The 13,061-nt window shown below is 46.2% G+C and overlaps 1 protein-coding gene across 10 annotated transcripts in view; it reads right to left on the bottom strand.

Annotated features, from left to right (window-relative positions):
- Window positions 1-13,061, bottom strand: part of mical2b (microtubule associated monooxygenase, calponin and LIM domain containing 2b) — a 403,033-nt gene that overhangs the window by 314,524 nt on the left and 75,448 nt on the right. For 4 of the 10 annotated variants that reach the window (XM_070899460.1, XM_070899465.1, XM_070899467.1 and 1 more), the window contains exons 1-2: window positions 12,252-12,549; window positions 4,763-5,119 (exon numbers count right to left, since the gene is read on the bottom strand). In XM_070899460.1, the coding sequence (XP_070755561.1) occupies window positions 4,763-5,026 (264 nt within the window). In that variant the 5' untranslated portion in view covers window positions 5,027-5,119; window positions 12,252-12,549. Of the gene's footprint in view, window positions 1-4,762; window positions 5,120-12,251; window positions 12,586-13,061 lie in introns of those variants that run through there. The other 6 variants (XM_070899464.1, XM_070899463.1, XM_070899462.1 and 3 more) reach the window with 4 other exon arrangements.

Below are 13,061 nucleotides of genomic sequence, written 5' to 3'. Positions count from 1 at the left end.
TGATTCAACACCACCTCCAGTGCGCCAGTACAGTCTTTGGCCGCCCGAGGAAGAGAGTTTTCGAAAATCAGGCCCTCTAATCTGCCACCAAGCTCATGGTCTACAGGCCTGTTGTGATACCCGCCCTCCTATATGGCTCAGAGACATAGACCATGTACAGTAGACACCTCAAATCGATGGAGAAATACCACCAACGATGTCTCCACAAGATCCTACAAATCCCCTGGGAGGACAGACGCACCATTGTTAGCGTCCTCGACCAGGCCAACATCCCCAGCATCGAAGCACTGACCACACTCGACCAGCTCCGCCGGGCAGGCCACATTGTTCGCATGCCTGATAAAAGACTCCCAAAGCAAGCTCTCTACTCGAACTCCTTCACGGCAAACGAGCCAAAGGTGGACAGAGGAAACGTTTCAAGGACACCCTGAAAGCTTCAGTGATAAAGTGCAACATCCCCACCGACACCTGGGAGTCCCTGGCCAAAGACCGCCCTAAGTGGAGGAAGTGCATCCGGGCGGGTGCTGAGCACCTCAAGTCCCATCGCCGAGAGCATGCAGAAAACAAGAGCAGGCAGCGGAAAGAACGTGCGGCAAACCAGTCCCACCCACCCCTTCCCTCAACGACTATCTGTTCCACTTGTGACAGGGTCTGTGGTTCTCGTATTGGACTGTTCAGTCACCTAGGAACTCATTTTTAGAGTGGAAGCAAGTCTTCCTCGATTCTGAGGGACTGCCTATGATGACGACTCCTCCTGTACCAGAATCATAGAAGCTTTCAGCGCAGAAGGAGGCAATTTGGCCTGTCGTGCCTGTGCCGGCTCTGTGAACAGGCAGTGGTGTTTAGTCCCACATAATCGCTTTTTGTTCCTAACCCTGTAGTTTCCTCATCCTCGAGTAATTGTCCAATCAGGTACTAACGGTCAACTCTGCATAAACCATAGAGCAAACCTGGAACTTCCCTGGCATGTGTGGCTCAGTACGATACTCAAGAGTCGGGTCAACTTTATCCAGAAACTTGCTGGATCCACCGGGGGAGCAGGTGGTCAAACTCTCCGTACGGCAGCACTCACCCTGGTGTACTCTACAGCGGAGTACTGCTCTCCGGCATGGCTATCCAGTCTGCACGTCAAATCCGTTGATGTCCAGCTGAATTCTACTACCAGTACGGTTTTATCGCCAGCAACACCTTGGCTGCCCATGCTTGCAAACCTCGCCCCACCACACCTACACCGCGAATATGCAGTCTCCCGAGAATACAACCACTACACCAGCAAAGACATGCCGATCCAGGCCGACTTTAACAACCTACCACCAACCCGTCTCAAATCTAGAAGGCCGTTCCGGACAGTCGCCAAACACCTTCAGCGATCTCCCCTCAACCTTGATGACTGATGCCGAAATGCTTGGAAGTACTGCGACATACGGAATGGATTCCTTATAGGGGTCCCAACAACAAAAATTTGTATTTATATAGCGCCTTTAACATAATAAAATGTCCCAAGGCGCACCACAGCCATGTTATAAGACAAAACAAATAAATTTGACACCATAAGAAACTATGGCAGATGACCAAAGCTTGGTCAAAGAAGTAGGTTTTAAGGAGCATCTTAAAGGAGGAGAGTGAGGTAGAGAGACAGAGAGGTTTAGGGAGGGAGTTCCAGAGCTTGGGGCCCAGGCAGTTGAAGGCACGGCCACCAATGGTTGAGCAATTATAATCAGGGATGCTCAGGAGGGCAGAGTTCGAGGAGCGCAGATATCTCGGGGTGGGGGGGTTGCAGGACTGGAGGAGATTACAGAGATAGGGAGGGGGCAAGGCCCGCAGGGATTTGAAAATAAGAATGAGAATTTTGAAATCGAGGCATTGCTTAACCGGGAGGGAGCCAAGGTGGGTCCAGGGGGTGATGGGTGAGCGAGATTTGGTGCGAGTTAGGACATGGGCTACCGAGTTTTGGACCACCTCGTTTATGTAGGGTAGAATGTGGAAGGACAGCCAGGAGTGCATTGGAATAGTCACGTCGAGAGGTAACAAAGGCATGCTATAAACTGAAGGATTAAACCTTCCTCACAAACAGTGAACAACCATCAACCGCCTCAGAACCGGTCATGGTAGATGCTGCAACCTTCTCCATAGGTGGAAGATTAAAGCCTCTCCATCATGCGACTGTGGAGCTCCCGATCAAACCCTGGAGCATATCATTGAACACTGCCCTCAGAGGGAATTCGCAGGCAGCCTACAAGAGATCGACACTGTTACACAGGAAGCTTTGGCCTGGATATCAGACTTAGATATTGACATCTGATTTGCTAGTACCGTATGAAAGAAGTAGTAGTATAATACATTACTGGTACAGGCACTGAAGTGTCAGCCCTCCAGTCCTAGAACTGAGCAATTTCCAGTTCTTTTAACCCAAATTGGTAACTAGATAAGTCTGCTGAAATTACTTCAACTTACACACAATTTAAGTAATGTTGATCAGGCATTTTACAGCCTTCTGAACCCAACATCGAGTTCAACAACTTCAGACCATGACCTCTGCTCCCATTTTACCAGACAGCAGCTGTTGATGATTCTGCAATTTCCATTTACACCTCCTCTAGACCCATCTTTTGTTTCTTTACTTAAGAACATAAGAAATAGGAGCAGGAGTCGGCCATTTGGCCCCTCGAGCCTGCTCCGCCATTCAATAAGACCATGGCTGATCTGATCATGGGCTCAGCTCCACTTCCCCGCTCGCTCCCCATACCCTTTATTCCCTTATCGTTCAAAAATATATCTATCTCCCCCTTAAACATATTCAATGACCCAGCCTCCACAGCTCTCTGTGCAAGAGATTTACAACCCTCAGAGACGTAATTCCTCCTCATCTCATTTTTAAATGAGTGACCCCTTATTCTGAAACTATGCCCGGAAATTCTAGATTCCACCATGAGAGGAAACATCCACCTTGTCGAGCCCCCTCATTATCTTATATTTTTCCATAAGATCACCTCTCAATCTTCTAAACTCCAACGAGTACAGGCCCAACCTGCTCAATCTTTCTTCATAAGTCAAACCCTTCATCTCAGGAATCAACCTAGTGAACCTTCTCTGAACTGCCTCCAATGCAAGTATATCCCTCCTTAAATATGGAGACCAAAACTGTACGCAGTACTCCAGGTGTGGCCTCACCAATACCCTGTATAGTTGTAGCAAGACTTCTCTGCTTTTATACTCTATCCCCCTTGCAATAAAGGCCAACATTCAATTTGCCTTCCTGATTACTTGCTGTACCTGCATAATAGTTTTTTGTGTTTCATGCACAAGGACCCCCAGTACTGCAGTATTTTGTAATTTTTCTCCATTTAAATAATAATTTGCTTTTTTATTGTTTCTGCCAAAGTGGATAACCTCACACTTTCCCACATTGTACTCCATCTGCCAAATGTTTGCCCACTCACTTAGCCTGTCTATATCCCTTTGCAGATTTTTGTGCCCTCCTCACAATTTGCTTTCCCACCCATCTTTGTATCATCAGCAAACTTGGCTACATTACACTCGGTCATTTCATCCAAGTCATTAATATAGATTGTAAATAGTTGAGGCCCCAGCACTGATCCCTGCTGCAACCCACTAGTCACTGTTTGCCAACCAGAAAATTACCCATTTATCCCAACTCTCTGTTTTCTGTTAGTTAGCTAATCCTCTATCCGTGAACTTTTATCTTATGCAATAACCTTTTATGTGGCACCTTATCGAATGCCTTCTGGAAATCCAAATACACCACATCCTCTGGTTCCCCCTTATCCACCCTGCTCGTTACATTCTCAAAGAACTCCAGCAAATTTGTCAAACATGATTTCCCTTTCATAAACCCATGCTGACTCTGCTTGACTGAATTATGCTTTTCCAAATGTCCTGCTACTGCTTCCTTAATAATGGACTCCAGCATTTTCCCAACAACAGATGTTAGGCTAACTGGTCTATAGTTTCCTTTTTTAAACAGGGGCGTTACATTTGCAGTTTTCCAATCTGCTGGGACTGCTCCAGAATCCAGGGAATTTTGGAAGATTACAACCACTTCTTTTAAGACCCTAGAATCTAAGCCATCAGGTCCCGGGTACTTGTCCACCTTTATTCCCATTCATTTACCGAGTACTACTTCTTTATTGATAGTGATGTATTAAGTTCCTCCCTCCGTATAGCCCCTTGATTATCCATTATTTGGATCCTTATCCATACTTGTCCCATTACCGTTCTCTTTCACCTCGCACCATCATCCCTTTTGTCATTTAATCTCTCCTGCCTCCAACCCTATCACAGACCTTCCTTATTGTTCTTTCCTCCCCTTCCCCCACCTCTACATTTGCTTCAAAACTCTGTTAAATTGTTACATAGAAACATAGAAACATAAAAAAAAGAAACATAGAAACATAGAAAATAGGTGCAGGAGTAGGCCATTCGGCCCTTCTAGCCTGCACCGCCATTCAATGAGTTCATGGCTGAACATGCAACTTCAGTACCCCATTCCTATAGAAACATCTCCAACTTTTTCCAGTTCTGACGAAGGGTCATCGACCTGAAACGTTATCGCTGTTTCTGTCTTCGCAGATGCTGCCTGACCTGCTGAGCATTTCCAGCAATTTCTGTTTACAGGTAGACACAAGCCCTTTGCCTGTACTGTAGCTGGAGTATTGTGGCTGGGGGGGGGGGGGTGTCTCCTGATAATTTTGGTAATGGCATTGAAGGCAACTAGCAGTTGGTGGGGTTAAACGCTACTCACCCGCGTGTTGGGACAGGCATTTCCTTTCTTGTACTCCTTGTCATTGGCTTGCTTGTCCAGCTTGCTCCACAGAGCCTTGGCCTTCCAGGTGGTAACCTTTGATTTCAGCATGGAGTAGAACATCCGATAGTCCAAGGGGTCGAGATCAAGGTAACGGCAGAGGATGTGGAATGCCTGCAGTGTGCCTTTGAAGGTCGAAGCCTGCACAAAGTTCTCAAACAGTTGTCCAGCTTGGTTGCTTTTATCATCGTCATTTTCACCCATGGTCTAGTCACGTCCCTCACTAACGAGAAGTCGGTCGGATTCTCAGCTCGTCGGGGCAGGGAGGACTAACCTTTATTTTCAGACATTGTAAACCTAAAATGTTTCCAAAACAAAAGGCACAATTAATCCATCAAAAGTCAACCCAAGTGCGGCGATTTTACAAAGGGTTAAATCAGGGCATTCTGCATCTTGAGAATTATTTTCAATCGATAGAGAAAAAAAAACAGAAGACGAAAGTGTCAGCTGTGGCTCAGTGGGTAGCTCTCTCGCCTCTGAGTCAGAAGGTTGTGGGTTCAAGTCCCACTCCAGGGACTGGAGCACAAAAATCTAGGCTGACATTCCAGTGCAGTACTGAGGGAGTGCCGCACTGTCGGAGGTGCCGTCTTTCGGATGAGACGTTAAACCGAGGCCCCGTCTGCTCTCTCAGATGGATGTAAAAGATCCCATTGCTCTATTTCAAAGAGCAGAGGAGTTATCCCCGGTGTCACGGCCAATATTTATCCCTCAATCAACATAACAAAAACAGATTATCTGGTCATTATCACATTGCTGTTCGTGGGAGCTTGCTGTGCGCAAATTTGGCTACCTCGTTTGCCACATTACAACAGTGACTACACTCCAAAAAGTACTTCAATGGCTTTCGGATATCCAGTGGTCGCGAAAGGTGCTGAAGAAATGCACGTCTTTCGACAAAAATCTTGTCAAATATGTATGGAGGCGGGATCCAGTCAGTCAATGTAACTAACACTTTGCACTTCTTCCAACTTTCTCCTGGAGCTTTCAACTGTCCACAGGACAAGTACATCAGGCTCCTGTTCCTCAAGCATTCTCCAAGCTGTGCTTTCTGCAAGTGCAACTCCCCATTGGGAACAGGCACCAGTGAATTTCCCTCACACCTCTGGCTTGCCCAAGAATTCATGTTAATAATTGAAGCCGTGTTCAAGCGATAGCGATGGAGTCGGTGAACTTCGCACTGACATTGGGCTGCGTGCTACTGAGTTATTCAACAAATCTCTGCATCAATAAAAACAACTTGCATTTATATGGCAACTTTAATGTAGTAAAATGTGATGAAAAGATTTGCGAGGTTAGGGAAAGAGAAAATATCTCCTATAGTTCAGAAATCCAGAACAACAACTTGTATTTATATAGCGTCTTTAACGTAGTAAAACGTCCCAAGGTGCTTCACAGAAGCGATTATCAAACAAAATTTTACACCGAGCCACATGAGGAGATATTTGGACAGGTAACCAAAGACTTGGTCAAAGACATAGGTTTTAAGGAGCTTCTTAAAGGGGGAGAGAGTGGTAGAGAGTGGAGATATTTAGGCAGGGAGTTCCAGAGCTTAGGGCCCCGGCAACTGAAGGCACAGCTGCCAATGGTTGAGCAATTATAATCAGGGATGCGCAAACGGCCAGAATTGGAAGAGCGCAGACATCGCGAGGGGGATGTGGGGCTGGAGGAAATTACAGAGATAGGGAGGGGCGAGGCCATGGAGGGATTTAAAACCATGGATGAGATTTCTTTTTTTTTTTTACAATCGAGGCATTGCCAGACCAGGAGCCAATGTAAGTCAGCGAGCATAGGGATGGTAGGTGAGTGGGACTTGGTGCGAGTTAGAATCAACACCTGGGGGTTATAAATGCACAAATCGTTGAAGATGGCAGGGCAGGTTGAGAAAACAGTTAAACAGATTTATGGGATTCTGGGCTTCATAAATGGAGGAATAGAATACAAAAGTGTGGAAGTTATGATCAACCTGTATAAAACACTGGTTCAGCCTCAACTGGAATATTGTATCCAATTCTGGGCACTGCACTGGATGTGAAGGCCTTAGAGAGGGTGCAGAAAAGATTTACAAGAATGATTCCAGGGATGAGGAAAGTCAGTTACATGGCTAGACTGGAGAAGCTGGGGTTGTTCTCCACAGAGCAGAGAAGGTTGAGAGGCGATTTTGATGAGAGATGTTCAAAATCATGAGGGGTCTGGACAGAGTAGGTAGAGAGAAACTGTTCCCATTGGCAGAAGGGTCAAGAACCAGAGGACATGGATTTAAAGTGATTGGCAAAAGAACCAAAGGTGACATGAGGAAAAACTTTTTTATGCAGCGAGTGGTTGGGTTCTGGAATGTGCTGCCTGGTAGGGTGGTGGAGGCAGATTCAATTGTGGCTTTTAAAAGGGAATTGGATAAGTATTTAAAAGAAAAAAGGTTGCAGGGCTACGGGGAAAAGGCAGGGGAGTGGGACTAACTGAAGTGCTTCTTGCAGAGAGCCGGCACGGGTTCAACGGGCCGAATGGCCTCCTTCCGTGCTGTAACCGTTCTATGATTCTATTCTATACTGGCTTCGAGCACAAGTGGAGGAACAGTATAACACAGTGCCCAATGTAAGGAAACCTAGGGAGCTTACAGAGATAAACCAGGGCAATGCACACAATCACAGTAAGATATAGGCTGGCTTCGTTGATGTAGAATTTACGGTTGTTATTATTTTAAAAATCTGGAAATAAACACCTGGTAAAAGTGACCATGAAGCTGTCGGATTGTTACAAAAACCAAACTGGTTCACTGATGTCCCTTTAAGGATGGAAACCTGCCATCCTTACCCGGTCTGGGCCTATATGTGACTCCAGTCCCCACACCAAAGTGCTTGATTCTTGACTGCCCTCTGAAGTGGCCCAGCGACACTCATCAAACTGCCATAGCAGCGGTTCAGGAAGGCGGCCCATCAACTTCGCAGGGCAACTAGGGATGGGCAATAAATGCCGGTGTTGCCAGCAACGTCCACATCCCGAGAATTAATATTTTAAAAACAGCCCTTGCTGCATGAATTATACAGTTCATCACCATTGGGTTGTGCTAAGATCATCTCACAAGCAAAGTCTGTCTAAAGCGTCTTGGGACATTTTACCACGTTAAAGGCGCTATATAAATATAGTGGACGAATAAAGCCATAAGAGAACAATTAACGGTAAAGAAAGAGGCATACATTAAGTACATAGACAACAGAGGAGTGCATGATAAGGGAGAATACAAAAATAGGAGAGAAGTAAAAAAAAACAATTATGAAGGCAAAGAGGAACTATCAAAATAAATTATCAAGGAATATTTTACAGGCACATCAATAAAAAAGAAAGGGTGGGATGGGAATAGGGCCATTAAGGAATAGACAGGATAATACCTCAGGTAACGACAGAGAGATAGCAGAAATATTAAATAATTATTCTGCTTCAGTATTTACCAGGGAGAGAGAACAGGTGGACATGACATTGGATGATGAGATTAGAACATAAGAAATAGGAGGAGTAGGCCATCTGGCCCCTCAAGCCTGCTCCACCATTCAATAAGATCATGGCTGATCTGATCATGGACTGAGCTCCACTTCCCTGCCCTCTCCCCATAACCCTTTATTCCCTTATCGCTCAAAAATCTGTCTATCTCCGCCTTAAATGACCCAGCCTTTACAGTTCTCTGGGGCAGAGAATTCCATAGATTTACAACCCTCTGAAAGAAGAAATTCCTCCTCATCTCAGTTTTAAATGGGCGGCCCCTTATTCTGAGACTACGTCCCCTAGTTTTAGTTTCCCCTATGAGTAGAATATCCTCTCTGCATCCATCTTGTCGAGCCCCCTCATTATCTCATATGTTTCGATAAGATCACCTCTCATTCTTCTGAACTCCAATGCGTGGAGACCCAACCTACTCAACCTATCTTCATAAGTCAACCCCCTCATCTCCAGAATCAACCTCATGAACCTTCTCTGAACAGCCTCCAATGCAAGTATATTCTTCCTTAAATCCAAAACTGTATGTAATACTCTCGGTGTGGCCTCACCCTGTGGAGTTGTAGCGGGACTTCTCTGCTTTGATACTCTATCCCCCTTGCAATAAAGGCCAACATTCCATCTGCCTTCCTGATTATTTGCTGTACCTGCATACTAACTTTTTTGTGTTTCATGCACAAGGACCCCCAGATCCATTTAAATTATAATTTGCTTTTCTATTTTTTTCTGCCAAAGTAGATAACCTCACATTTTCCCACATTATACTCCATATAGTAATGAAATAATTATATTTAAAATAAAAAGATGAGATATATTAAATAAATTAATCAAACTCAAAGATCATAAAACCCCTGGTCTGGATGGATTGCATCCACGCATTTTAAAAGAATCTAGGGAAGAGATAGCAGAGGCATTACTACACATATTTAATAATTTGTTAAAACAAGATGCAGTGCCAGAGGTCTGGCGGATAGCTAACGTAATACCTATATTTAAGAAGGGGAATAGAACATGTCTTGGGAATTATAGACCAGTCGGCTTAACATAAGTGGCAGGAAAAATAATGGAATCCCTGCTAAAGGAGAAAATAGAACATCCAGAAATCAAAAATATAACAATGAATAGTCAGCATGGATTTCAAAAGGGAAAGTCTTCCTTGATCAACCTCACTGAACTTTTTGAAGAGGTAACAGAGACAGCAGACAATGTTAATGGAGTAGATGTAGGTATGGAAAGTGGTCCACGTTGTCCAGGGCCGCACTGTGGATCTTGATGACTGGGGGGTAGTGCTGTGTGGCAGGGTCAGGTTGGTGGAGGACCTTTGTCTTCTGGATGTTTAGTGTAAGGCCCATACTTTGGTACACCTCAGTGAAGATGCTGACTATGACTTGGAGTTCAGTCTCTAAATGTGCGCAGACACTAGCGTCGTCTGTACTAGCTCGACGACAGAGGTTGGGACGGTCTTGAATCTAGATCGGTCTCGGACAACGTGGTCCACTTTCCATACCTCGGGAGCCTATTATCAGCAAGGGCAGACATCGATGACGAGATTCAACACCGCCTCCAGTGCGCCACGATGAAGCAGCCGGTTGTGGGCCTGGTGGATGAATGGGTAATGTGCAGTGTGATTGTTAAACCTTTGCTAATGAACCAACTAGTTCTTAATAGCAATGTGTTGCGATGAATTCTTAAGCAAAGAACCCATCAAGCAAATACATACATTATACTTACTGCCCGGGGGATTCTCACTGACCAGGGGGACAGATTCCAGATTTATTTAATTAACTGAATTTAAATTCCACAGCTGTCATGGTGGGATTTGAACTCACGTCTCCAGATTATTAATCCAGGCCTCTAGATTACTCGTGCTGTAATTTAACCACTATGCTACCATCCCCTCAGTATTGCCCCCGCAATACTCCCTCAGTATTGCCCCTCCGACAGTGCAGCTCTCCCTCATTGCTGTCCCTCCGGTAGTGCAGCGTTCCCTCAGCACTGTCCCTCCGACAGTGCAGCGCTCCCTCAGCACTGCCCCTCCAACAGTGCAGCGCTCCCTCAGCACTGCCCCTTCGACAGTGCAGTGCTCTCTCAGTACTGTACTAGGAGGGTCAGCCTGGATTATGCGCTCTGCGTCTAACATACAAGGGCACGATTACTCCTAAAACCATCGACAAGAAACAACAGCGTTTAATACAAGGCTAGGACTAGAGTCACATGTCTTGGTTGGTCATGTCAGGCGCTACCACGGCCTAGTGGTGCCTTTAACCCGGTCGGATTTTACCTGAATAGACTCCTTAAATAATCCAACAACTCAGATGAACAGGAACTTCGCCAATTCATTAACAAAATATTTTGAAGTAATTTTCCTTTGAAACTACTTCAAGAGCCTCAGCTATTCACCGCGCCTCCCCCAGAATTTAAGTACTTGTTACCATACTCCAGCTGAAAGAAACTCATTACACAGCAACTTCCTTTGGCCATTTAACTCTTTCCTCAACCTGTTTCTTTGCCTGAACAGTGAATAAAAATGCCTCTACAACTCAGTATAGACACAAAGATCTAAAAAGGTTGAATCAATAATATCGGGCAGCCACGATGAGGACTCTCCCTCACCAGCAACGTGTATTGGAAGGTCTCATGGACACCGCTCACAACTTTAAGATCTTGCATTTATATAGTGCCTTTCACCACCTCAGCACGTCCCAAATGCTTCACAGTCAATGAAGTACTGTTGAACGGTTGGCACGTTTGTAATGTAGGGAACGCTTCAGTCCACGAGTCAAGAACCGTTGGTGACATTTATACGTTTCCAGGGTCTCACCATGATCGTGCCCTCGTTTGTTAGTCGCAGAATGTGTAATCCAGGCTCACACTGCAGTGCAGTACTGAGGGAGCAGTACTGTCGGAGGGGCAGTACTGAGGGCGCCGCACTGTCAGAGGGGCAGTACTGAGGGAGCGCCGCACTGTCAGAGGGGCAGTACTGAGGGGACGGTAGCATAGTGGTTAAATTACAGCACAAGTAATCCAGAGTCCTGGAGCCAATATTTATCCCTCAATGAAGATCACTAAAACAGATTATCGGGTCATTATCACATTGCTGTTTGTTGGAGCTTGCTGTACGCAGCTTGGCTGCCGCGTTTCCTGTACTACAAGTTACTACACTTCAGAAAGTAGTGCACTCACTGGCTGTGACGCGCTTTGGGACGTCCGGTGCTTGTGAAAAGCGCTGTAGAATTTCAAGTCTTTCTTTTAGGACCGAAGCACAGTGTACAGCCGAGTGCTCAGGGGCGGGGTGCGGGACAGATTGTGTCTGAACTGAAGCACATCTTATAACTAGGAATAGCGTGGGGACACTCCCACCCACTCTCCGAACACCGGGAAATTTTAACCCGCAACTCATGAGAGATCGACACCTGCCCTGAACCCCTGGAAGTGCCGGAACCTGCGGGATTAGGCTGGGTGGCTCTTTATGGGTCGGCAGGGATACGATGGGCCGAATGGTGAATTTCTGTGATTCTGACCCGCAAGTGAAGAGCTCTCTCCTGGCCATCAGGGGCCAGGTCCCCCAACAGACCCATCCATGATCAATAACTGAAAGTAGAACTGCAGTCTTCGTACCGCCCTCACCCTCTCCCCGAATGGACCGTCTATCACCGGCGTTAATGGACAGGGTGGTGCCAAGGTGCCAGAGCCTTGGACAACAGCAACAACCTGTATTTATATAGCGCCTTAAACAGTGACACGTCCCAAGGCGCTTCACATGAGTGTTGAAATTAAAAAATTAGTTTAAACAGTTCAAAAGTACCCAACGCCACATAATCATTTGCTTCACTTGTTAAGGAGTTTGTCCAAACTTTTAAATGTAGATTTCCTGTGTAATCACAACAGCCAGAGTCAAAAACCCAACATTGCTTCCCCTGCAGGCTGCACATCCTCCTCTTACCTTCACTTTGGGCCACTTTATATTAACTCCAGGACAACACGCGCAACTTAAAGCACCCGCTCCGCTCGGGGAACTGATCGGACAGCAATGCTCCATAGAGGGGCCAGGCGGAGAAAGCGTTTCATGTCCTGCCCTGCCGGTGGCCAAAGGCAGCCTGTGTTGTAACACGGCACATTGTTACCCGCTGATGTAATTGATCACAGAACCATGTTAGTCATCTCAAGTTTCATAACTCACTGCTCTGGCTCCCCTCTGCCTCCTCAACTCACTGTCAGAAAGTCAAATCAGCCACAACGCCACCCCATGCGCGGCACTGAGCCCAGGGGCAATGTGGCTTCATCCAGCGCCGCGCTTAGACTCAACATGGCCACGACCAACGCTCTGCCTCACCGGGGCAAGGTGCAACAATTCCAGGTCACGGCGAGGAGCGACAGAGAGCAGGGCGGGCTAATAAAGCAGAGAACGCGAGTTCAAATCCCACCCTGGCAACTTTGAGAAACTGAATTCAGTTCTTAAATAAATCCGGAGATTAAAAAGCTGCTCAAGGTAAAAGTGACTGTGAATCTCTCGGATTGTTGTAAAAGCACAACTGGTTCACTGGTGCCCCTTTAGGGAAAGATACCTGCCGTCCTTCTCCGCTTTGGGGCTTTAGTGTCAGCCGTGGCACACTGGGTAGCATTCTCGCCTCTGAGTCAGAGGTTATGGGTTCAAGTCCCACTCCAGGGACTAAGCACAAAAATCTAGGCTGACATTCTAGTGCAGTTCTGAGGGAGCGCTACACTGTCAGAGGTGCATTTCAGATGAGACATT

Source organism: Pristiophorus japonicus, chromosome 14, assembly GCF_044704955.1.
Source record: "Pristiophorus japonicus isolate sPriJap1 chromosome 14, sPriJap1.hap1, whole genome shotgun sequence".
Taxonomy (NCBI): Eukaryota; Metazoa; Chordata; class Chondrichthyes; family Pristiophoridae; genus Pristiophorus; species Pristiophorus japonicus.
This window is presented reverse-complemented; position numbering and strand designations above follow the sequence as displayed.